Source organism: Trichechus manatus, unplaced genomic scaffold (genome assembly GCF_000243295.1).
Source record: "Trichechus manatus latirostris isolate Lorelei unplaced genomic scaffold, TriManLat1.0 scaffold00039, whole genome shotgun sequence".
Lineage (NCBI taxonomy): Eukaryota > Metazoa > Chordata > Mammalia > Sirenia > Trichechidae > Trichechus > Trichechus manatus.
In genome coordinates, this window is record NW_004443975.1 from 11,727,649 (window position 1) to 11,754,725 (window position 27,077).

The 27,077-nt window shown below is 38.1% G+C and overlaps 1 protein-coding gene across 5 annotated transcripts in view; it reads left to right on the plus strand.

The window, feature by feature from the left end:
* Positions 1 to 27,077, plus strand: part of NVL (nuclear VCP like) — a 119,578-nt gene that overhangs the window by 35,070 nt on the left and 57,431 nt on the right. For 4 of the 5 annotated variants that reach the window (XR_002824031.1, XM_023730944.1, XM_023730945.1 and 1 more), the window contains 5 exons: positions 252 to 396; positions 8,402 to 8,666; positions 10,073 to 10,291; positions 18,072 to 18,176; positions 22,747 to 22,809. Coding sequence is in view for 4 of the 5 variants with exons in the window: in XM_023730944.1 (XP_023586712.1) it covers positions 252 to 396; positions 8,402 to 8,666; positions 10,073 to 10,291; positions 18,072 to 18,176; positions 22,747 to 22,809 (797 nt within the window). In the remaining variant the exon portion in view is untranslated. The remainder of the gene's footprint in view (positions 1 to 251; positions 397 to 8,401; positions 8,667 to 10,072; positions 10,292 to 18,071; positions 18,177 to 22,746; positions 22,810 to 27,077) is intronic. The other variant, XM_004375951.2, reaches the window with a different exon arrangement.

The window sequence follows — 27,077 nt, forward strand, 5'->3', positions numbered from 1 at the left end:
TCTATATGCATGTTTAATGTCTCTCTGTAGGTTGTGAACTACTTGGGAATAAAGTTTGTATTGTACTTATCTTCCCCAAAATTTCACATTAGACATTTAATAAACGTTGCACACACACATACATTGATACATTGCTGCCAACATGTGTAATACTTTCTCTCCAGGCATTTAAACAATTCGTGTAATGAGCATTATTGTCCTGAATGTCAGGTGTCTTGTTCACCACTCATTCTGTGTCTGGCTCTTAATAGATCTGAACAACGTGGCCACTACAGCTCGAGTCCTAGTCATTGGCGCTACTAACCGACCAGACTCGTTAGACCCTGCTTTGAGACGCGCAGGAAGGTTTGACCGAGAAATATGCCTGGGTATCCCAGATGAAGCATCCAGGGAAAGGTATATTCTTCTAGAATGAACTTTGTATGCCACTAAGTCACCTGAACTGAATGCCTTAAAAGTGAGGGATGATAAATACCTTGTAGCCTTTTTTTCCCCTCTCTCTCTGTTTTTTTTTGTACCAGGGAAATTTACTTGGAAAGGAAAAAACCTATATTAAATTAATGCTTAAGAAGGCGCTTACCAATACGCAGTCATTTCAGGGTTTTTTTCTGTAGTGATAATGGACTTACGTGTCCACGCTCATTTTTCTGGTCTTGCTAACAATGGCTTGCCTTTTTTGGTTGGCTGACCAGCTTAGGGACAGTGTTTCTTGAGCTGTGGAATAAGAGCAATGCTGACTGGTCCAAACGTAGGTTAAATCTGAGTACCGTACTTTAACCCATTGCAGTCATCTGCCTGAGGCCACAAGTCTCATGACAAATAATGCAATGGCAGCCCAAGAGTTGAAAGCTATCCTAGTTATTGGACTTGGATGATGACAGAGTAAAGAAACCACCAGTAGCTAGCTAACCAAAAGTATTTCAGGAGACTGTTCAGGTAGTGGAATAAAATTTAATGAAGAAATATTCAGAAATACCAAATTTATAATGGCTTTTGTATTAAGGACGTTAAAATTGGTGTACGTGAACACCGGCAGCTTTTAGGAAAAGCAGTACGCAGTGAAAGGACATACCGTGGGGACAGTGGACCAGGGAGGAGATGGCGAACAGGAGACTACATGAGTGTAGGAAGTGAAAGTGGGTAGGAGAAAGGGTCAGGAGGGAACATATACCATCCCTCCCTTCTTTCCATCACTTGATGTTGCTTTACCTTTTGATTAGTTGGCAATTTCTTGTTCACTTCTTGTATTCATAGTCATCTATATGTATGCTAATTGCATTCCCACATATGTAATCTTTAAATATAGGTACCCAGCCATCCGGGTTGCTTTACTGTCGTGCTTACTCCTGCAGTAAAATAATGTTATTTAGTATTTAAATTGTTTATATTTGTTCAGGAAACGTGATGAACATATAAAAAACAGGTGTTGCCATCGAGTCAATTCCGACTCATAGTGACCCTATAGGTCAGAGTAGAACAGCCCCACAGGGTTTCCAAGGAGTGGCTAGTGGATTCGAACTGCTGACCTTTTGGTTAGCAGCCAAGCTCTTAACCACTGTGATGAGCATACAGTATGTGTATATACCATTGTGGTAGGTAATATTAGGTATATAAAGAAATATCAGTCTCTGCTTTCAAGGTGCTTACAGTACAGTAAGAGAGAAATAAGGTCTGTACCCATTAAACATGAGATAACGTTTTTTATCAAGTGCAAACTAATGGTAGAGACATGATGGAGCCCATCATCTCTACCAGATAAAATCCTCTCTCCATCTACCCAGTTTCCATCAACAGCAATGGCTTAAGGGACTTTCATAAATGGTCATGATTTTTGTTCCTTGTATTTATCATTTTTTTCCTCCAAATTTTTATTTTGAACAATTACAAACCTAAAGAAAAGTTGAAAAAATAATACAGAAGTATCCATATTCCCTCTGGCCTAATTCACCACTTGTTAACATTTTGCCATGTTTACTTTCACTCACTCTGTAAAAACATACATGTATTATATAATCACTTGTGTGTGCTTATATTTTTTTTCAAACCATTTAAATGTTGAATACATGATACTTTAGCCCTGAGTACTTCTCCTGTATAACTGTCATACTCAAGAAATTTAGCACTCACACAGTAATATTGTCTTAATGTATAGTCCACGTAGAGTGCTCCTTAGAAGAAAGGATGGCAAGACTGCATCTCACATACTTTGGACATGTTGTCAGGAGGGATCAGTCCCTGGAGAATGACATTGTGCTTGGTAAAGTAGAGGGTCAGCAAAAAAGAGGAAAAACCTCAACGAGATAGACTGACACAGTGGCTGCAACTGTGTTCAATCGTAACAATTGTGAGGATGGCAGAGGACTTAGCATGTTTCGTTCTGTTGTTCATAGGGTCGCTATGAGTTGGAACCGACTCGACGGCACCTAACTGGCAACAATATATAGTCCATATTCTAATTTTCCCAATTGTCCTTTATGCTGTTTTATTTTTATTTTTTATGGCGGTTATTTATTTTTTTAGCTTTACCCAAGAGCCAGTCAAGGATCACAGCTACTGTTTAGTTGACATGTCCCTCTAATCTCCTTTAAACTGCGTCTTTGGGGGAGAGAGCACTCTCATGATGTTGACATTTTTGAGGTGTCCAGGTGTGGCTTTTTATAGAATGCCCCAAAATGTATCTGGTTGTTTCCTTATGATTAGATGTAAGTTAAACGTTTTGGGCAAGAATACCGCATAGATGGTGATGTGCCCTTCTGGGAGTATCGTTTCAAGAGGTTCATAGTTGTTGATTTGTATCGTTATAGGTGAGGTTAAATTTAACCACTTTGTTAAGAAATTCATCAGAGTTGTCTACTCTAAAGGTACTTTGTTCCCTTGTAATTAATAAATAACATACCTGGATATTTTTGGTATCTACAGTCACTTATGACTGCCTTTTATCAGTTTGTTTGAACCGTTTTTCGATTCAGAGACTTTCACGTTGGTGTTTTATGTAGGCTGGTATGGCCTAGCTAAGTGATGGATGGCTAGGGCAAGAGTTTCGTGTGAGACTAGAGAGGGGATTAAATTTTTATTATGTTTAAGGCTTCTTGGGGAGAACAGGATCAAAGTCTGCAAGAAGATAGCCCTTGAATATGATTATGCTTGAGAATTTTATTAAGAAGGAGTATTTCTGATTGAGTCTAACAAAAAGCAGAGTGCAGTTTTCTTATTTATATGCATTTGTCTAGCTCTGAGTACAGAAACAAAATAATTACATTATTGCATGCAGATGTTAAAGAGTTAATTCTAAGATGGAGAAATTATATAAATAGAATTAGTGTACATTGATACTTACTTTGTATCAGTGGTTCTTAGAGAAAGTCATTCATTAATTGAGGAAGTATTTATTTTAGCACTTGTATACCAAAGAGACCCAGCACTAGGCACCTCTGACACTCCTTTTAGTCATCAGAAACACAGTGAGTAGAAAAGGCAAAAGACAGGGCCTTAGGAGGGATATATCAGGCGAAGCTAACATGGTCTGGGGATTCTGACAGGCTTCTCTGAGGAAGCTGAGACTTGAAGAATGAAGAGCAGTTAACTAATCACTTGATGGAGAGAGTATTCTAGGAGGGCACAGCATGTAAAGGCCCTGAGATGACTGAGAATTCAGTGTCCAGAGAGAGAGAGAGTGTTGGGGAGGTAGGACGTAGAAGGACTAGGGAGGTGTACAGAAGCTAGTTCATGTACGACTTGATTGAGATTTCAGACTTGCTCCATATGCATAGTGGGAAGTAATGAAAAGTTTAAGCAGGACAGTGATGGAAATGGATTTTTGTTTTGAAAAGATCACTCTAGCTGCATTGTGAAGAATGAACTACAGGAGAGCAAGAATGGATTCTGGTATCCAGTGAGAAGGCTGTTGTGATATCCAGGGGAGAGATGATAGTGGGTAGGCTTAAGGAGGTGGGAACGGAGATAGATACAGCCGGAGTAATTTGGAGATATTTAGGAAGTAGAATTAATCAGTTATGTTGGTCAATAGGGTATATATGTAGGGGGTTGGAGACTGTGAGCAAGAGGGAAATATTCCCAAGTTTCTGACTTAAGCTTCTGTGTAGATGGTTTCCTACTGATGAGAAGGGAAATACTGGAGGAGAAGCAGGTTTTAGAAGGGGACTTGGAAATGGGTGGAAAAGATAAGATCAATTGAGTTAGAGATACTTGCAGAATGTCCAGGTAGAGACATCAGGTTGGCAGTTGGACAGATGAGTCTGGAGCTCTGAGGAGGTTAAAGATTTGGGAGTCATCAGTGTATTGATGGTAATTGAAGTTATGAAAGTAGATGAGATTATCCAGAGAGAGTGTGGAGTACAAACATCAGAGGGTCTGGACAGGCGTGAAGAGGAAAAGCTAACAGGCTAGGGATATAGAAAGAGTTGCCAACCAAGCTCTAGAAAAATCAAGACAGTGTTGTGAATTGGAGGCCAAGGAGAGTGAATGTTTCCAGAAGGAAGAATGAGAGGTCATGCAAATGAGAAGTCAAGCAAGGGAGGGTTGAAAATTGTTTCTGGAATTTTGCAACACAGAGGTCACTAGTGACCTTAACAAAAAACTATTTGGGTAGAATGATCCAGGTTAGAATTGTTGAGAAGTAAATGGGAAGTGAAGAAATGAGAGTAGCAGACTTCCACAGTTTGTTTAAGGGAAATTTGACTGTGAAGGAGAGGAAAGAAGGTGGTAGCTACATGAGGATGGGTGGTGGGGTGCCGGATTTTTTTAGGATAGGAGAAACTTGAGCGTGTGTACAAGTTGATGGGAAGGAGCCAGTGGGAGCAACAGGCTTATGGGAGAAACATAAGTTATTCAGAGCTTATGTATAGGTACCAGCCTTAGAATGAGGGCTTGTTGTTGTTAGGTGCTGTCAAGTCAGTTCCAAGTCATAGTGACCTCATGTGCAACAGAACGGAACATCGCCCAGTCCTGCACTATCCTCACAATCCTTGGCCATGTTTGAGCCCATTGTTGGCAGCCACTATGTCAATCCATCTCGTTAAGGGTCTTCCTCTTTTTTTCTGACTCTCTGATTTTTTCCCTGACTGATGCCTGACAGTCTAGGTTTAGGCAAGGAGAAAAAGCAGAGTTAGAATTTTAATAGATAAAAAAACAGTAGACCATGGACTGACTTTAAGCTGTAAAACTATGAATAGTTTGATGAGGAGGTGGTGAACTGAAGAACCTGTTGAAGTTCAAGAGCAGGCATGGAAGTACTGAGCATATAAACTAGAGAATAGGAGACTGTGGCAGAGTGAGATATGAGATAGTGATTTCAGAGGTGGAACAGTTGCTGGTGATAAGGCCCAGGGTGTGGCAATGAGAGTGGATGAAGAAAGGACGTGCATGAGAAAGGCCAGGGAGGGGTGGGGCGGGGTGGAGAGGCAGTGAAAGAAATTATCTGTGAATCTCCCAGCTCTCTCACATTGTGTCCTTGTGCCTTGTTGTAGGTATTTAAGATGTCCAAGCCTTTATTTATCTGTAGTACCAAAAAAAGAAACCACATGCCCTCAAGTCAGTTCTGACTCATAGCAACCCTGTAGGACAGAGTAGAACTACCTCATAAGGTTCCCAAGGAGGGGCTGGTGAATTCAAACTGCTGACCTTTTGGTGAGCAGCCGAACTCTCAACCAGTGTGCCACCAAGACCCCATCGCTAATACAGCAATGATAATAATACCTTACTTTATCTGTAAGATGGTGATAATGTCTACTCTTGGAGGCTTCTTGGACGGATCGAATTAGTGTACTCAGCACACCGTCTGGCATGTAGACGTGTTCAAACATCGTACCTGTTACTGATATTTTTCTGAACTTTAAAAGCATTTTATTTTGGAAAATTTTCAGTATACATAAAAGGAGAGAGACTAACATAATTGTTTTTGTGTCTCCTACTGCAGAATAAACCACCCCAAGATTTAGTGGCTGAAAGCAACAACAGTCATTTTATTGTCTCTCACAACTTCTGTGGGTCAGTAATTCAGAAAGGCCCCCCAGCTAGATGGGCTGTCTGTGGGGCCTTATGTGGTTGCAGGCAGATAGTGGCTGGAGCTAGAACTTTGGGAAGCTAAAGCAGCTGTGGGTGGCCATGAATGTCTGTCTGTCGTCTACCTACCTACCAGCTTACCATCAATCCACTCATCCATCCATCTATCCACCCATCCATCGTCTAATGTAACTCCTTCCCTGCCTCCCTTCCTCTCTGTCTCTATCTCTGTTCTTTTCATTCATGTCATCTCAGGGCCTCTCCATCTGGCACTCTGTATGGGTTACTTTGGGCTTCCTCATAGCTTGGCAGTCTTGGAATGTAGGACTTCTTACATGCCAGCTCAGGGCTCCCGCATGGAGATTCCAGCGAACCAGGCTGAAACTGCATTGCCTTTTCTGACCTAGCCAATGGAAAGAGTGTCAAGAATTTGTGGACATGCTTTAAAACTCCCACAGTGATGAACCAGTTGAAACTTAACACCCAGTTTCAACAATAAAAAACATATTGCCAATCTTATTTCATCTATCTCTTACTTTTTTTTCCTGGTGTATCTTAAAGCAAATCCTAGACATATTATTTCATATTTCATCTGTAAATACTTCAGTATCTCTAACAGATAAAAACTTTGTTTTAACATATACCCAATGCCATTATATACCTAACAATAATTTCTTAATATACCTAATATCCAATCCATATTCAGACTTCTTGATTTGTCTCAGATGTCATTTTATAGTTTTAATTTGCTCAAATCAGGATGCAGACAAGGTTCATACATTGCATTTGTTTAAAATGTTTCTTAAATTTCTTTTAATTTTTTTTTTCTTGGTTGTAGAAGAAGTGTTGTTTGTCATTTCCAACCGTTTATATTTTGCTGACTGCATCCTCATGATCTAGATTAACCTGTTCCTCTGTCCCCTGTATTTCCTGTAATTGGCAGTTAGTTCTAGAAGCCTGATCAAATTCCTGTTTCATTTGGAGGGAGAAGGGACAAGAATACCTAATAGATGAGTGTTGTGTATTTCCATCTGGAAACACATAATATCTGATTGTCTTTTCGTGATGTTATGAGCTATTGATAACTACTAGAGGTTGCTGAATAGCAGTATTCAATCTTTCTTTCTTCATTCGTTAGCCAGACTACTTTCACAAAGCAAAGCTTTACCTTTTCAACTATTTGGTTATTTTGCAAAGGCAGGATAAATACTTGATTCTTTCCCTTTATTTACTGGTGTTCAAAATAAAGAGGTGATCCTTCCTCCAAAGGTAATCTATAATTTTTTTGTATCAGTGTGTTTATTTAAAGGAGCCCTGGTGACGCAGTGGTAAAAGCACTCGTCTTCTAACTGAAGGGTTGGTGGTTCAAACCCACCAGCTGCTCTGTGGGAGAAAGATATGGCAGTCTGCTTCCATAAAGATTACAGCCTTGGAAACCCTGCAGGGCAGTTCTAATCAGGAGATTCCCTCCCCTAGTTCATTTTCATCAGAGAGCAAATTTCTGGTATCTTGTGGGTTGAGAGAGTGCAGAGCGTGTGAGGTCTTAATACTAATTGCACAGACTTTTAGGTAATTCCTATGTTTTCGGCTCTCTGCCTCGGCCCTGCCTTCTGTAGTCTAAGACTTTGGAGCCTCCACTTCCTGAGTTTTGGGAGTTCTACCAGGCAACTATGCTTGCTTCTGATTAGTGCACCTCTTTGCAAACACTTCATTTTGACTTTGTCCCCTCTGCTCTCCTTAGATTATAGTTCAAGATTTCAAATAATCAAATATCTGTGAGTCCATACTAATATAAGTAAATGATTGAATAAATAGACGAATGAGAATAGACAGATATCCTGTGTGGAAGAATTCCAAATAATTTATGTAGATATTCCACCCCTTAAGGTGATGGAGTATAACTGCACGCTATTTAAGTGTGGGCTGTACGTGGTGACTTCCTTCCAAAGAGTACAGTATGGAAAGGGGTTGGGGAAGGGAGTGTAACTTTATAGCAGAAAGTCTTTCAAACACAGTTTCAAGCCAGGTGATCAGGTTAATATCAACAATGATAAATCATGTTGATAGTATGTATCCTTGATATGATACGGTGAGAATGGTGCTTTACCTCTGTGGTTTTCTCCCCCGAGACACATTACCCCAGTCTAACCATGAAAAAAATATCAGAACAACCCCGGTGGAGGGACAGTCTACAAAATACCTAACCAGTAATCCTCAAAATTGTCAAGATTATCAGAAACAGAGAAAGTCTTAGAAACTGTCATAACCAGGAGGAATCTAAGGAGACATGACACTAAATGTAATGTGGTATGAATGGAATACTTGTTTTTACTATTATTAGGTTAGATATAGTGATTTTTTTTCTCTATTTCTTCTGCAGAATACTTCAGACCTTATGCAGGAAGCTAAAACTTCCTGAAGCTTTTCATTTTCATCACTTAGCACACCTCACACCAGGCTTTGTTGGTGCTGACCTGATGGCGCTCTGCCGAGAGGCAGCCATGTGTGCAGTCAACAGGGTCTTGATGAAGCTACAGGAGCAGCAGAAGAAAAGTCCTGAGATTGAAGGTTGGCCTGCTGCAGGATGCCAGGAAGAAAGGATAGGAACTGAGCATGTTTCCAAAACACAGGTGCATTCTATAAAGGTACCTTAGCTTGTCCTTGAAATGTTTTTAGTTTGCGTCATCTTACATTCAAGCGTCAATATAGTTGAGATGTATGATTTCCTGTTGTATTGGCATTTTATCTATATGCTAATTATCAGTTACATAATCTCAAAATTACAAGCTTTTTTTTCCCCTTTTTTTAGTTTATTCTGAACAAATTTATTTCATAATAATGATTATGAAACTTTAGAGTAGGACTTGGCAAACTATAGTGTACCGCCTGCTTTTTATAAGTTAAAGTTACATTGGAACGCAGCTGTGCTCAGTTGTTATATATTATCTATTTCTGCTTTTATGCTTCAACGGCAGAGTTGAGTCCTTGCAACAGAGACCATATGGCCGCAAAGCCTAAAATGTGTACTATCTTGCCCTTACAGACAAAGTTGGCCAACTCCTTTAGAGCGTTAGGCGTTTAATTGTGCTTTCTATTTTCTGACTAAATATTTCAGGTTTCCTAGCTTTTGGTTAAGTAGAACAATCTTAAATTTTTGGTTTTGTGAGTCATGAAAACTCAGTCTAACATTTGTGTAGCATTGTATAGTTTGCAGGTAGGACTTCTGTATATTATATAATTTGATACTTAATAACTTTGTGAAGTAAATATCGTTACATCATTTTGTAATTGAAGAAACTAAGAGATTTTGACTTGCCCAAGGCCACATACCTTCTAATTTCCATGGTAGAGACTTATATACAGGTCTTTTGTTTTCAAATTTGGTTCTCCCTTACTCATTTGGAACCACAGTGATTTCTGTTTAAAATAATAATAACAAACAAACTCATTCCTCCGATAGTATTACATACAAATTAGGATTTTATAAATTGAATTATTCAGTTGCTTATTTTTTACACCTATCCTTTCATACTCTTCACAAAGCAAGAAATCTGCCTTCAGTGAGTAATTGCCAGTTTATTTTAGAGGCTTCATTGAAGTTCAAGATTCAGTAGTACTAGGAACATTGCCCACTGTCTACTTATTGTTAAACTATCTAAGAACCATATTATGAAATTATACTATCACCAAAGTAACTTTAACTATCAAAATTCAGCTGCTGCTTGAATATTTATAAATGGAAAATATAGTTATTGAAATAAATATTTGTCAACTGCTTATATTTGCTATATCTATCCCTAGTATAGTACACAGAAACCGTTCTTATATATTTTGAGTGTAACGGGTGTACCTTTACTTGACCATATCAAATGATCCTTACAGAATAAAAAAATTTCTAAGTCTCTGTTGACGGAGAAAATCATTAAAATACGTGGAAGTTCACTGTAGCTTACAGAAAATGTGCAGTAATAATTTTAAAAAATATACAAAGTGACTTTTTCAACAAAGTTTGTGACGTTTAATTTTTTTCTCCTCACCATCTCCCTTTAAGGATGAATTGCAAAGATTGCTGGGGTTGCTGAGAGACCAAGAGCCCCTCTCGGAAGAACAGCTGCAAGGGCTGTGCATTGAATTGAATGATTTCATTGTTGCTCTAGCCTCAGTACAACCCTCTGCCAAAAGGGAAGGCTTTGTCACTGTCCCCAATGTCACATGGGCAGATATTGGTGCCCTGGAAGATATTAGAGAGGAGCTCACCATGGCAATATTGGTAGGTGTGTGTGCTACTAAACGTCATTGGCACATGTTGGCATATGTGATGGGCAGATAAGCAGAGATAAAGTTGCATGCCCATGTACGAGGTTGTACTAGTAAATGGGCTTGACTGTATGTTTTCTTTTGAGTGTTCTGTTGTATTATTACGCCTCCAACAATGATATTCTTTTAAGATCTGTTTTAGACTTAGTCTTTAGGTTGTGCTTGTTTTCTGTGACAGGTGAGTTTAAAAAAAAAAAAAAAGTTCAGGTTTCATCCAAGACCAAATACTCTGAGAACTGTTTTTGAACTAGATCACACTCTTACGGGACAAAGCAGTTTTAACACCCATGAAACTTTGAATTAATTGTTGTTTACTCTTATTTTTTCACTTTACTGATCATTCCATGGTTCAGTAATTGACATGTTATGCATTTAGAGGTGTGTACCTACTAAAAGAGAAAATGCAGTGGGATTACAGTGAACAGGAATCTCTGACCTTTGACTATGTGAAGGGTACTGCTACTCATGATTTCTTTTTTTTTTCTTTTAATTTTATTGTGCTTTAGGTGAAAGTTCACACAGCAAATTAATTTCCCATTCAACAGTTCATATACAGATTGTTCCATCACATTGCTTGCTGTCCCTGCAGTGTGTCAGCACTCTCCCCATTTCCATTCTGGCTGCCCCCTTTCCATCCCTTCAGTTTTCCTGCCCCTCCTTGCCTTCTCATCTTTGCCTTTGGGCAAATGTTGCCCATTTGGTCTCATATAGTTGATTATTCTAAGGAGGACAGGTGTTATTGTTTATTTTATAGATCAGTCTGTTATTTGGCTGAAAGGTGACCTCTGGGAGTGACTTCAGTTCCAGGTTAAAAGGATCTTAGGGCAATACTCTCAGGGGTTCCTCTAGTCTCTGTCATTCCAGTAAGTCTGATCTTTTTTATGAATTTGAGTTTGTTCTACGTTTTTTTCTCATTCTAACCAGGACCTTCTGTTGTGTCCCTGGTCAGAGCATTTGGTATTGGTAGCCGAGCATCTAGTTCTTCTGGTTTCAGGCTAGAGGAGGCTGTAATTTGTGTGGGCCGTTAGTCTTTTGGTTGCTCCCTTAAGTCTTTGGTTTCCTTCACTCGCCTTTGCTTCTGGTGGAAATAGACCAATAGTCATGTCTTAGATGGCCACTTGCAAGCTTTTAAGACCCCAGATGCTACTCGCCACACTAGGATATAGGACATGATGAATTATGTTATGCCAGTTGACCCACATGTCTCCTGAGACTATGGTCCTTAGCTTTCAAGCCCAGTAACTCAGTCCCATGAGGTATTTGGATATGTTTAAGAAGTTTCCATAACTGTGCCCCCCATGTGCTCTATTATATGTATGAATATACATGCAGCATATACAAATATGTATATACAAATACAGCTATATGCACTAGCATGCCCTCCCATATGCCCTCTCCCGTCTATATAGCATACATATCTATCTGTGTAACCACTCACAAATTTTGGTTGTTATTACTGTTGTTGCAGCATTGTATATGGTGTAATAGTTACTTTTGTTGTTTATTCTTGCGTACCTCTTATTTGCTTTGATCACGTTGTGTTGACTTTCTCCATATTGTGTATTGCCTTTCCCTTCACCAGAATTAACACGTGACTACTCTCTAGTAAGTGATTCTCCCTTCCTTTCCCTCCTATCCCAGGTAACCATCAAAGAATGTTGCTTTCTGTGTGTAAACCTATTCTTAACTTTTTATAAAAGTGGTATGTAGTATTTGGACTTATGTGATTGACTTGTTTCACTTAATATAATGTCTTCAAGCTCCATCCATATTTTAGCAAGTATCAAGACTTCATTTCTCTTACTGGCTCAGTAGTATTCCATTGTATGTATGTACCACAATTTGTTTATCCATTCATCCATTGATGGACACTTAGGTTGTTTCCATCTTTTTGCTGTTGTGAATAATGCTGCAGTGAACGTGGGTGTGCATATGTCAGTTTGTGTCACTGTTTGTATTTCTCTAGATCATATACCTAATAGTAGAACTGATGTATTTCGTTTCTAGCTTTTTGAGGAAGCACATACCATTTTCCATAGTGGTTATACCATTTTACAACCCCACTAGCAGTGTATAAGAGTTCCAGTCTCCCCACAACCTTGCCAGCATTTGTTATTTTCTGTTTTTTTCATCAGTGCCATTTTTACAAGAGTGAGATGATATCTCATTGTAGTTCTGGTTTGCATCTCTCTAATGGCTAATGATCTTGAACATCTCTTCATGTGTTTATTAGCTGCCTGAATGTCCTCTTTGGTAAAGTGTCTGTTCATGTCCTTTGCCCATTTTTTTATTGGATTGTTTGTGTTTTTGTTGATGAGGTGTTGACGTTTTCTATATATTTTAGAGATTAGACCATTGTCAGATGTGTCATTGCCAAAATTTTTTTCCCAGTCTGTAGGTTTTCTTTTTACTCTTTTGATGAAGTTGCTTGATGAGCATACATACTTAATTTTTAGGAGGTCCCAGTTACCTAGTTTATCTTCTGTTGTTTGTATATTTTCAGTTATGTTTGATAGTCTGTTTTGCCATAAATTAGGACCCCTAGCTTTGTCCCTATGTTATCTTCCAGGAACTTTATGGTTTTAGCTTTAACATTTAAGTCTTTCATCCATTTTGAGTTAGTTTTTGTGTATGGTGTGAGGTGTGGATCCTGTTCCATTTTTCTGCAAATGAATATCCAGTTTTGCCAGTACCGTTTGTTAAAGAGACTATTTTTTTCCCATTGAATGGACTTCTACCCTTTGTCAAAGATCAGCTGTCCATAGCTGGATGTATTTACTTCCGGAATCTCAATTTTGTTCCGTTGGTCTATGTGTCTGTCTTTGTAGCAGTACCGGGCTGTTCCGATATTGGGAAGTGTGAGGCCTCCTACTTTTTATTTGATAGTGCTTTGGCTATTTGGGACCTCGTTCCTTTCCCTATAAAGTTGGAGAGGAGTTTTTCCATTTCATTAAAGAATGTTGTTGGGATTTGGATTGGAATTGCACTATATCTGTAGATCACTTTGGGTAGTATTGACATTTTCACAGTATTAAGTCTTCCAATCCATGAGCATGGTATATTTTTCCATTTATGTAGGTCTCTTTTGGTTTCTTGCAGTAGTGTTTTGTAGTTTTCTTTATATAAGTCTTTTACATTCATGGTTAGAAATATTCCTAGGTATTTTATCCTTTTGGAGGCTATTGTAAATGGTATTGTTTTCTTGATTTCCTTTTTGGAGTTCTCCTTGTTAGTATAGAGGAATCCCACTGAGTTTTGTATGTTGATCTTGTACCCTGCCACTTTGCTGAACCGTTTTATTCGTTCCAGTAACTTCCTTGTGGAGGCGCTGGGATTTTCTGTATATAGGATCATGTCATGTGCGAATAGGGATAATTTTACTTCTTCCTTATCAGTTTGGATGCCCTTTATTTCCCTTTCTTGCCTTATTGCTCTGGCTAGGACTTCCAGTACAATACTGAATAGGAGTGGTGATAATGGGCATCCTTGTCTAGTTTCCATTCTCAAGGTGAATACTTTCAATCTCTCTCCATTGAGAATAATGTTGGCTGTTGGTTTTGTATATGTGCCGTTAATTATGTTGAGGAATTTCCCTCCTATTCCTGTCTTTCTGAGAGTTTTTATCCAGAAAGGGCATTGGATTTTATCAGATGCCTTTTCTGCATCAATTGAGATGATCATTGCTGCTTTTGAACCAACTCTCCCTCCCCCTGCCACTCAGTCTAATTCTTCAACTTTGCCTCTGATGTTTAGGGCTCCTAGATTGTCGTAGAATCGATTCACTTGTTTTTTCGGGTCTTTGTTGTAAGAGGGACCACCGGAAGCATCTGACTAGTCTGCCATCTTGGCCCCACCTCCTCTTTCTTCTTTTTTAATGTATGCATTTTTTGCTATAAATTATCCTCAAATTTCATTTGATTCTGTGAATTTTTTAATTTTGTTTTTAATTTCTTTCATGACCTAGTAGTTTTCAAGTAAAGTATTATTCAGTTTCCACATATTTAATTTTTTTCTTGCTCTTTCTCTTATTGATTTCTAGTTTTGTAGTGTCATGGTCAGAGAAGATGCTTTGTATTATGTTGATGTTTTTGTTTATTGAGACTTGCTTTGTGGCCTAAAATGTGGTCTGTTTTAGAGAATGATCCATGTGCATTGGAGAAGAATGTGTATTTTTCTTCTTTTGAGTGGTGTGTTCTGTATATGTCTGTGACATCATATTGGTTGATTGTTTAGATATTCTGTCTTTATTGAGTCGCTAGTTGTTCTGTCCATCGTCAAAAGTGATGTGTTAAGCTCTCCTACTAGTATCGTACAACTGTCTATTTCTCTTTTCAGTCTGTTTGAGTTTTATGTATTTTGGAGCTCTGTTATTGGGTGCATAGATATTTATTATTGTTATGTCTTCTTGGTGGATCAACCCTTTAATCATTATATAATGCCCTTCTTTGTCTCTTATAATGGATTTTGACTTAAAGTCTATTTTGTCCAAAATTAATTTTGCTACCCTTGCTCTCTTTTGGATACTATTTTCTTCATATGTTTTTTTCCATCGTTTGATTTTTAACTTGTTCATGTCTTTGTGTCTAAAGTGAATCTCTTGTAGGCAACATATTGATGAGTTGTGTTTTTTTATCCATTCTGCCACTCTCTGTCCCTTGACTGGTGTATTTAATCCATTTACATTTAGTGTCATTATTGATAGGTATGGATTCACTGCTGTCATTTTGTTGTACTTTTTGTTGTGGTGTTAACAGTTTCTTTGTTCCTCTTAATTTTATGTGCTGAGTTCTTTTTGTATATGAATTTTCTTTTCCTATCAATCGTTGTTGTTTTTGTGCTTCTGAGTGTTTTTGGTTTTCTTCTTTATTTTGGTGCGTAGATTTATTACTTTTCTTTGTGGTTACCCTGAAGTTTACATTCATCATCTTGAAATTTAAACAACCTGTTATGTCTTGAAATCACCTTGACTTCCTCCCCACATGGAAGTTCTACAACTACATCTTTTATTTCCCCTTTCTCTTGAAGTTGTCATTGTTTACAGCTTAATTCCTCTGGTTCCCTGTAGTCAGTTTTTTAGCTTTATTTTGCTTTTGTGAAGTCTTTATCTGTGTTGGTATCTGGGTGATGTCATGTGTCTTTATCTCAGGTTGTTGTCTGATGTCATGGGTTCTCTCTCCGAAAAATTCCCTTTAATAGTTCTTGTAAGGCTGGTCTAGTTTTTATAAATTCCCTTAGTTTCTGCTTATCTGGGAATGTCTTAATTTCACCATCATTTTTGGAAGACAGTTTTGCTGGGTATATGATTCTTGGTTGACAATTCTTTTCTTTCCTTCTTTTCCTTATATGTGTCATCCTGTTGCCTTCTTGCCTGCATGTTTTCTGACGAGAAATCAGCACTTTGTCTTATTGGTGCCCCTTTGTAAGTGATAATTCATTTTCCACAAGCTGCCTTTAGAAATAATTTTTTCTATGTCTTTTTTTAGAAAGTTTGATTATAATATATGTCTTGGTGATTTTTGCAGGAGGTCTGTCATGTATGGGGTTCTTTGAGCTTGGATGGTAACTTCTCGTCTTTCATGATATTTGGGAAATTTTCAGCCAGTATATCTTCAGAAATTCTGTACTTTTTTTTTTTCTCCTCATCTGGAATTTTTATTATGTGTAAATTATTCCTCTTGATGGTGTCCCACATAACCCTTAGGCTTTCTTCAATTTTCTTCATTCTTTTTTCTGATTGTTCCTCAAACAAGTTTATATCAAGAGATTTGTCCTTTATTTTGCTAATTTTTTCTTCCATTGATTCAGTTATACTTTTGTGTCCTTCCATTGAGTTATCTATTTCTGATATTTTATTGTTAATCTTTTGGATTTCTGGTTGTTGTTTTTTATGGTTTCTAATGATTTATTTTGTTATTTTGTTCTTACGTTTTCTTGAATTCTCTAGGATTTTATCTGTGTTATCCTTGATCCCTTTGAAGATCTGCATATAAGTCTATTGACTTCTTTGTCAGGTAGTTCTATTACTATTTCTTTCTCAGGAAGGTTTTCTGCTTTGAGCCAACTTATCCCCTTTCTTCATAAGATTTGTTATCGTTTGTTGTCTTTGAGGCATTAAGGTATTATTTATTGATTAATTTATTGATTAATTATATGTTTCTTTGTTTCATCCTGATTTTTTGTTTTGTTTCAATGTATCAAGACAGGCGGGTAGTGTGTGCTTTGCTGATCATTCATCTGACAGCATGGGAGCGCTCACCACCTTTCTCTGAGTAGGCTGGGAAGTGGCAGGTAGGTCGCTGTTCACTGGGTGTGCGAGACAGCTAAGCGAGGGCTGTGCAGGCACTGGCCATCTCGTGTCCTTGGTCCAGTAGCATGGGAGCGCTCATAGCCATTCAGTGGGTAGGCAGGGTGGGATCTCAAGGGTGTGGTGGGCGGCCAGGTGTGTGGGAGCACTGTGCCATTTGTCTGGTGGATAGGGTGGTGGGCGAGCGGTGTGGCAGGCAGCGGGGAGTGTGACAGTGGCTTGTGCCATTTGGCGGGGGTGGGGTGGGTAGCCAGGAGCACGAGCGTACGCTTCTGCTGCTCAGTAGGTTGGTAGTGGGGGGGTGGTGGATGGGGCTTGGTTGGGAGTAAAGTAGGAGGGCTCATATTGTGGTCTCCGGCAGTTAAGGCTGCAGGGATGGTAGGATTATACCAGTGATCACCAGGAGGGTGGGAAAGGGGGGAGCATGCTCCTCTGGCCATCAGGTGAGGGTGCCTGGGCACTTCCCATTGGTTGCAGCCAGCATTTAGGACCTGGCTCTTACCAACTGCAAGGAGGGGGTTGCTGCCTGTAGATTTGTCGGGTAGGGCATCTCCTTCAGACAGTCTGCACATCTATTACTCTGTGCGCCAACCACTCCGATGGTCAGCACCCAGCACTGGTGAGTCACCCTGTGTCTGGGTCCTGGCTCTCTCCCTCCTCTGTGAACAACAGGATCCCTGGAGTTCTCGCCTTCCTTCCTGTACTTTCCATCCTGAAATCCGGTTCATGTCCTGCTCACCTTGTTTCACTCTGGGTATGTTTAGAAAGTTTCTCTGTCTCCTGTTAGGAATTTCGTGAAGTTGCCTTTCTGTGTTCCTCACCCGGAATCGTTGCTGACTTTATGTCAAGACGGCCATGCTTTGCTGGGCCGGCTGACAGGGCACCTCTGCTCCGTATCTCTCCTTATTCACTGTTTTCGAGCAGCTGCTTCTTCTAATCGGTGTTCAGTCTAATTCTTTATCCTTTCCTTTGATGTTCAGGGTTTCCGGATTGTTAACTGTGTCTGTTTCACTTGGTTTCTCGGGTCTTTGCTGTAGAGGAACGGCATGATGTATCTCACTAAGCCTCCATCTTGGTCCACTCTTTACTTCTGATTTCTTAAAGTAGGGCATTGCCTAAAATTTTTATAACCTAGAGGTTTGATGGTTTTCCAGAAAATCTTGACTTTTAAGATGTTGAAATACTGTACTTTTATCTGTCTAAAATATTTTCAGTACTTACTTTTAAGTACAAATTCTTGGAGAATAAGGATTTTTTTATTTATCACCATATATCTCATGTAGAAAAGAAGTAAGCATTCTGTGCCAGGCACCTTTCATATCTTCTGGCCTCATGACCAGTGTTAAAAGTATGCATGTGGAGCTGCATATGAGTATGCAGGATGAAATGGACACCTGTGATGGGTTCTTGTTGGGCTTGTTCTTTTTAGGCACCAGTACGTAACCCAGATCAGTTCAAAGCTCTCGGATTAGTGACTCCAGCTGGTGTCCTTCTTGCTGGTCCTCCTGGCTGTGGTAAAACTCTCCTGGCAAAGGTATGGTGTAAGTTTAACTGCATGTATTTCTTTCTTACTATTAGATTGAATAATATGAATTTAATTTTAAATGTTACAGTGAGATAAATCTTTTGCATAATTTTAACTAGAAGTTCATTTTAGCAAAACTGACAACTTTCTTTTAAATTACAAAAGGTACATCATTGAAAATTTGGAAGAGGAAAAAAAAAATCAGCCATAAACCCCTCAATCTTACCACAACAATTATGATACTTTCTAGTTTTATAATATTAAAAAATGTGTTATATTCTTTTTTTAATGAGTGTTATTACATAGTTGTAGTTTATAATTGTACTTGTTTCTTGCTTTGTTGTAGTTATTATTTATAATTAAGTGTTTTCCTCTGTATCCCTTACAATTGTTATTTTTTAGAAAAATGTTTTTTCACAATAGAAAATATAGATAAGCAAAGGGGAAAAACATTATTTGTAATCCATCCACTACTGTTTACTTATTATTAACCGATGTTTCACTTGGTTGTCAATCTTTCCAGATGTTTTTCTATACACACATATCAAGATAAACATGTATAACTTTTACACACATTTTCACAAGTATCAGATTTTGAACCATATGTTTCTCACTTGGAAATGTTTTCTGAACATCTTGCATTGTCAGTATAGATCCACATCAACTTTTTTAATACCTGCATAATATTCTACCATAAAGATGTTGTATAATTTATAGAACTTACTCTCTTTTAAAACAATGCCACATTAAACATTCCTGTACATATATTTTTGTACCTTAATTGATAATTAGAATGCATTCCTAAGTAATTCTCCATAAGAGGAATGCATGTTTTTGAATCGTTTGATCCATATTACCAAACTGCCTTCCAAAGACTTTGAATCAGTTTTCACCCCATCAGTGGGTAGGAGTATCCATTTCCCTACATCCTAAATCAATAGTGGGCATTAACATTGCTTTGACTATTTGACAATCTGATAGGTAAAAATACTGTATCTCAATTTTTAAGTTGCATTATTGGCATGTAAGTAGTTTTCTTTATTATTTATAACCACTCTTGATATAATTAAAGTCTGTTATATTTGTAAATGTTTACTTACTAGTTTTTTTTGCTTTTTTTTTTGTTATTTTTTCATTTTCACGTGGTCACATTTCTGTTTTTTAATGATTTTTTTCTTTGGAGTCATGCTTATTATAACCATCTTCCCTATCTATGAGTTACATTAGCTTATCATTTTGTGATACTTTATCTGTAATTTACTTAACTCTTATCAATTCTTTTAAAATATTTTAATTACTTTTAAGAAATTAATAGAATTTTTAATAAGTATCATAGCATCCAGCTAATTTGTGACTCCTTAGTAAATATCAAACATCCATAGTGCCTTGTGTGTGTGTGTGTGTGTGTGTTTTTAACTTATTTGATTTGTATTATTAAATTTCCCTGCTTAATGCTTGCAGTGCTCTTAAGAGGCATTGCTTTTAAAGGTTAGTTTGTAGCATAGCTAAAAGACTATTTGTTAGACTGCATAGATTTTTAACAATATTTAACAAGATGAACTTCCGTGTCATGTGTAAGAGAATTCTTTATGTTTTCATAAAGCAAACTTACAATTTTTTAACAAAAGTCATGAAATGGACAGTAGGAAAGAGACAGATTAAGAGCCATGGATAATCCACATATTGAGCAGTTTGTGCATGGCAAGGCGTGAGTGCATTCCTTTGCTCAGCAAGCATTTGGTAGGCTACCTAGTCTTTACCAGAATTGTTTGAGGTGCTGAGGATACACTAGTGAACAGGGTACCTTCGCTAATGAAATTTACTGTCTGTTTGGGAGAGACAGGCAGTAAACAAGTAAAACAATAAAATTCCAGATTCAGCTAAGCTATCATGGAAATAACTAGATTGTTATGACAGAGTGATTTGGGGGAGGGGGAGGCTCCTTTATATATGGTGCTCAGGGAATGGTGATATTTGAACAGAGTACTGGAGGAGAAGCTAGCCCTATGAAGAGGAAGGGGAAGAATTTTCCAAACTGAGGGAACAGCAAAAGTCACTAAAGTGGGAAAGGGCTTGGTGAGTTTGAGACCCAGAGAAGGAGCCAGTGGCTGAACCAAAGAAGTTATCAGGAATATAGGCTTTGTGAGCAATGTAAAGATTTCAGATTGTACTTGAAGATAAATAGGAAACTTTGTCAATGGGTATAATCTGATTTATATTTTTAAAAGAATGTTCTGACTGCTGTGTGGAGAATGGATTGAAGGAAAGCAAGAGTAAAGAGAGGAATACAGGCGATTTTGCCTGTGTGCAGACAGGGGATGATGGTGGTCTGCATGAGGGTGGTGGTGTAGTGGAGAAGTAGAAGAGGGTCAGATGCACATGGTCTTAGCATTAGCACTTATAGGACTTGCAGATGGATTGGTTGGGAGGACAAGACAAGAGATCAAGGGAAACACTGAGGTTTAGGCCAAGAAACAGGGTATTTACTGAGATGGGGAGAAAAAGAGTTTGGGGAGCTGGGTTTGGAGGGAGTTGGGAGAGAGAATTAGGAGTCCTGTTTTGGATGTGATAGATTTGAGTTACCAATGAGATCCAAGTGGCAATGTAGAGTACTGTATTTTTTGGCAAATAACGTGCACCTTTTGGGTTCGTTTGCTGGCTACCCCCCACCCCTCCCCACAAGGTATTTTTGTAAGCACGCTATGCTAATTTTTTTTCAGCAACATGTGGAAGAGGATTCCCTTGGTGGCACTTGTGAGGGTGTCTCACAGGGGTAAGGTGGGGGAGCGGCCAGCAATACACGCAGAAGGTGCATGTTATTTGCATAAAAATACAGTATGGTGAATGTGTAGATCTGGAGCCCAGATATCAGGTAATAAAAACAGGAAGAATTGTCCACCTATTCCTCACTTATTGACTGTCTCGTTATCCGACATTTCGCATTTACTACAATAGTAAAAAATTACTATCCAACTATTTTGTGAATTAATGACGTGCGTCCAGCAGTAATGAACGCTGAGGTGCGAGGTGAGAGTAATGCTGGCTGTGATGATTAAGGTTATGTGTCATGTTAGCTGGGTCATGATGCTCAGTGGCTTAGCAGTTATGTAATGATGTAGTCATCCTCCATTTTGTGATCTGATGTGGTCACCCTCCATTTGTGCATAACAACCTGGTCTGTGGAATCTAACCATGTTGATAAGTGAGGGAAAAAAAACCAAACCCATTGCTCTCATAGCGACTCATAGCGACTCTATAGGACAGAGTAGAACTGCCCCATAGAGTTTCCAAGGAGCACCGGTGGACTCAAACTGCTGACCTTTTGGTTAGCAGCCAAACTCTTAACCACAGTGCCACCAGGGTTTCCAATAATGAGGAGTGAGCATATTTTTTTTAATTTTTTTTATTGCACTTTAGGTGAAGGTTTACAGAACAAATGGTCTGTCATTAAACAGTCAGTACACATATTGTTTTATGACATTGGTTAACAACCCCACAACATGTCAACCCTCTCCCTTCTCAACCTTGGAGGACCTTTTTTTTTTTTGGTGAAAATATACATAGCCAAAGATACACCATTTCAGAAATTTCTACATGTACAATTCACTGACATCGATTACATTCTTCCAGTTGCGCTGCTAGTCTCACTATCCTTTTCCAGATTATTCCATCACCATTATCTTCAGCTCACTGCCCCTCAGGCTTCCCATCAAACCTTTTGAGTTGCTGATGTCAGTTAGATAATTCTTTTTTTTTTTTGGTACCTTAGATGAAGGTTTACAGAACAAATAATTTCTCATTAAACAGTTAGTACACATATTGCCTTATGACAATGGTTAACAACCCCACCACATGTCAGCACTGTCCCTTCTGAACCTTGGATTCCCTATCACCAGCTTTCTTTTCCCCTCCTGCCATCTAGTCCTTGTCCCTGGACTGCTGTGCCTCATTAGTCCAGAGTGTATTTCTTGATCATTTTGAGTTTCTGATTGATACAATTCAGAAAGTTCCATCTCTGCATTCAGATTATAATTCGTAAACTCTTCTACATATGTAACCATGTTTTTCTCCTTTTGTTAGTCCCTTTTCCTTTGAACCATGCGGTTTAATCTCTTATTATTAGAGATAATCTGTAAATATTGACCCTTATTAAATACTAATACTAATGAGGTTTTTCAATTCTGGTTTATGAATAAATGAATGATTGCTTTCATCATTCAAAGCATTTCTTGAGTACAGACATTAGGATTTCACAAGAAATCCAAACTAAGACTGTAAATGTGTTTACATAAACATGTTTATTGTAAACAACACATTCGGTAAATATTCCATGTCACCTCTGTCTGACTCACAGCCTGTATTAGTTCTTAGGAAGTTCTAAGTTAACATTTACTTCCCATGATTTTTCCTTCATCCATTTCTTCTTTTCCCGTTTGTCTCCTTTCCTTCTAATAAGAAAGAGGCAAGTATAAAAGGGGAGGATAACAGAGTAAAAATCGCAAAAAGTTCTTGCATTGTCACAAATTGTTATTTTATTCTATGTTTGTCTTATTTGTGCTTTTTTGTTTCTTTTTGCCAGGCCGTGGCAAATGAGTCTGGACTAAACTTCATATCTGTAAAGGGTCCTGAATTACTAAACATGGTAAGCTGTTGTATATAATTTATTATTTTAGATTAGGAAAAGTAATGGCCATTCAAATTACAGCGTAAAACAGCCTCAGATCTTTGAAACAGTGTGCCTTGAGATGTGGTGTTTTGGTAAAATCATTGCTGTAAATGGAGACTGAGCTTTGCTCTACTTTGTTGCCTAGGGTTTGTAAATGCTTTCTTAATTAAGTCTTTTAACTTCCAAGCTTCAGTTATCTTACCTGAAAATGGGAATAGTTCTAGTAGTTAACATTTTAAAGTGTTTTCTGTGTGCTGTGTACCTGTGATACACTTTACATATATTATTCTTATAACAACCCTGTGAGGTTTGAGCTGCTATTTTCTTTAATTCACAGACTAGGAAGCTTAAGTTTGGAGAGGTTAACTTGTCCAAAGTCTGCAGCTAGGGAATTAAATAGTCTAAATTTGAACCTGGGTTGTCTGACTCCTGCCATGCTTATCTTGTCCTGGTGTTGTATGACACAAATGAGTTAATTGTTAATGGATAAGAATACTTTGGGGTAAAGAAATCAGTAGCATACTATAATATCTTCTTTCTGCATTTAGACAGTTGCATCTCAAATTTAAAAGACTTTGAATTTCTTATTTTCTGTCCATCCCCATAAAAAGTAAAATACCATTCTGTAATATATCCAAACAAAGAAATGAGAGTGGTAACATTTGTTTTAAGTTTTTAAAAATTATTTTAATTTTGGTAAAAATATACACAGCTGAACATACGCCCATTCAACAATTCCTGCGTGTACAATTCAGTAACATCAGTTACCTTCTTCCCACTGTGTCCCCATTCTGTGCCTGCCCGTATTGTTTCACCACCATTGACTCAGACTCACTACGCCCTACACTTCTATGCTTTAAGTTACTCTTGTCAATTTGATCCCATATAGATACTTCTTTAAAAGAGCACAATGCCCATAGCTAACATTCTTTACTAATTTAGCTCAACTGTTGTTTGATTTAAAGATGACTTCAGGGAATAATCCTGGTTCCTGGTTTGAAGATTTCCTCAGAGCGATAGGTTTGGGGGTTCCTCCAGTCTCAGTAGGTCCCATGAGTTTGGTTTCTGGAAGAGTTTGAAATTCTGTTCTACATTTTTCCTTTTTGATCAGGATCCATCTATTGAGTCCTTGATCAGAATATTCAGTAATGGTAGCCAAGCACCATCCAGTTCTTCTGGTCTCATGGCAAAGGAGGCAGTTGTTCATGGAAGCAGTTAGACCTGCAGTCCAGTCCTTCTGTCATTCACTAGCCTCCTCCTTCCTCTGCAGCTCCAGGCAAGTAGAGACTAGTTATTGTATCTTGGATGGCTGCTCACAAGCTTTTAAGACCCCAGGCATTTACTCACCAAACTAGGGAGTGGAATGGTAGCTCTAAAAATAGTATTAGGCTAGTTGACTGGACAGTCCCAGGAAGCCATGACCCTCTACCTTTGAACCAATAGAACTAATTCCATGAGGTGTTTGGATATACTTAAGTAGTATCAGCAGCTTAATTGCGGCTACTGCTGCTTTTTTTCTCCTCTTTGGTCTCTGCTATTGTTGTAAAATTACATATAACACAGTATTTGCCATTTCGTCCCTTTTCTGGTGTACAACTTAGTGAAATCAGTTACACCTATCAAGTTGTGCAACCATTACCCTTAACTGATGCCAATTTTCCCATCACCATAAACATAAACCCACTACTTCCCAGAGAATAATTGTCTGTCTTCCTTCACGCTTCTACCCTGGGTAATCACTAATAGTCATTGGTGTCTATATATTATAAGTGAGGTCATACAGTATTTGTCCTTTTGTGATTGATTCAGTCAGCAAAACGTCTTCAGGGTTCATCCACGTTGTGGCATGTATCAAAACTTCATTTCTCTTTACGGCTGAGTAGTAGTCCATTGTATATATGTACCACATTTTGTTTATCCATCATCTGGTGATGGGCATTTAGGTCTCCACCTTTTTGCTGTTGTGAACAGTGGAGTAGTGTTGCAGTGAACACTAGGTGTGCATATGTCTGTTCATGTCACTACTTTTAGAACCCTAGGTTATATACCTGTGAGTACAATATTTAAAATTTAAAAAAAATTTATTCTGTCTCTCCCATTTTTATATCTTTCCTACTGTATATTACTTTCCCCCTAAAATAAGAGATTTCTACTTAAGCATTTCTTATAGGCTTTATAAACACCTCTTTATTTTTCTTGCACTTCATTTTGGCTTTCTAGTGGAGGATGTATTAGAAATGGGCCTTGGAAAAGGTGATTAGTTGGGGGGTGCACCTGGAAAAGAAGGTGAAGGGTCTTTATTCCAAGCTAGATTTTGGGTGTTATCTACAGAGTATTAGAGCGCTAACAGCAGCTTTAAAGAAAGGGTGTAACATTTCTAAAAAATTTATTATAAAATATTTCAGGCATACAAAAAGTTTTAAAGAGTAGTATAATGAACCCCCGTCTACCTATCACTCAGCTTTAAAAAAAAGACAACATAGTTGAAGCCCCCTGCAGACCCTCCCTAATCGTATCCTTCATTCTCTCCTCCATAGATCTTACCACAATCCTGAATTCTGTGCACTTCTTTCTAAATATATGATGTTTATGAGGCAATTGGAAATTTGAATGCCTACCGAATATTTAATATTAAGAAACTATTAAATATTAAGTGTGATGATGTAGTTATGTTAAAATCCTTACCATTTAGAGATACTGAAATATTTACAAATAAAATGAGATGATATCAGGGATTGCCTTCAAAATAACAAGGAAAGAAAAGTGGACGGGGGTGTAGATGAAGCAAGGTTGGCCATGAGGTGAATTGACAATTATTGAAGTTGGGTGATGGATACATATGGGGTTCATTGTACTGTTAAATGTCTACTTTTGTTGTATGTTTAGAACTCTTACAAAAATTAAAGCAAAGGCCACTTTATATAAATGGTATGTGTTCTTCTGCAACTTGGTTTTGTTGTTATTGTTCAACATTATAAGATTTCTCTTTGTTGATATGTTTACCTCCAGTTCGTTAATTTTGTTTGGTATTCCATTGAATGACTGTAACCACACTTTGTTTAAAATATCAGTTATTTTCTTGATAGATACTTAGATTGAACATTATATACATATATCCTTGTACATGTTTATGACATTCCCCCCCAACCAAGATCTCAACGTGGAAGTAGAATTGCTATATCTTAAGAGTATGTACACTTTCAAAAATAGATTATTGCCAGCCTTTTGCATGAAGTGGTTATATCAGATTTATACTTTCACCAGCAGTGAATTAGAGTTCCCATTGTTTCATATCCTCACTAGCACTAGTGTTGTTGGATTTTTAAATTTTTGTCAGTCTGATGAGCATGAAATTTTCTCTCATTGTAGTCTGATTTGTTTGTCAGGGGTAGATGTGGGGCGAAGTGTGTGGAACAGACTCAGATGACTGAGAGATTAGATGATCAAATGAGGAAATAGACAGCTGGGGTTTAGGGGGAGAGATTAATATGTTTGCTATAGGATATTTTAGATTTAAAGAGCCAGATGGAGAAGTCCTGCGGGGAGTAGGAAGTGTGTCTGGAGCTGTGAGGAGATGTGGGAGTCATTACCATCTAAGTGGACCTGAAACCTTGCGAATGACCTTAGGGGGCAGTGAGTTTATGTTAAAGGCGGAGGAACAACTCAGAAAAGGAGGGTGATGGTGGTTACACAACTCTAAGAACATAATGTTACTAAACAGTACGAGTAGAAACTGTTGAATTGGTGTATGTTTTGCTGTGTGTATTCTCAAAAAGAACCAGAAAATAAATAAATTTTTTTAAAAAACAACCACCTTGTGAATGGATGGTTCTCCTAGTACAAATCTATTAAGGAAGAAGAGGGCCTCTGACAGACCCCTGGAAGATACCAACAGTTAAGGGTCAGGGAAGGAAGAGCCAGCAGGGGAGACTGAAAGTGATTGGTGAGAGGTTGGAGGTGACCCAAGACTTCCTCAGCTTGAAAACCAAGGGCAGGTCACTTTACCAACCTTGTCAATGTGACCAAACAGTAGAACAGAAACTGAAAGTAGAATACATTTGGTAGTTAAAAGGTCATTGGTGACTTTAGGGAGGATATTTTCAGTAATGGTGTTTATGAAGCCAGATTATAATGACTGGAAACTGAATGGCAAATAAGGGAAAATTATAAGATTCTTTTTTTTTTTAATTTTTCTTTTTTATTTTATTGTACTTCAGGTGAAGGCTTACAGAACAAATAGTTTC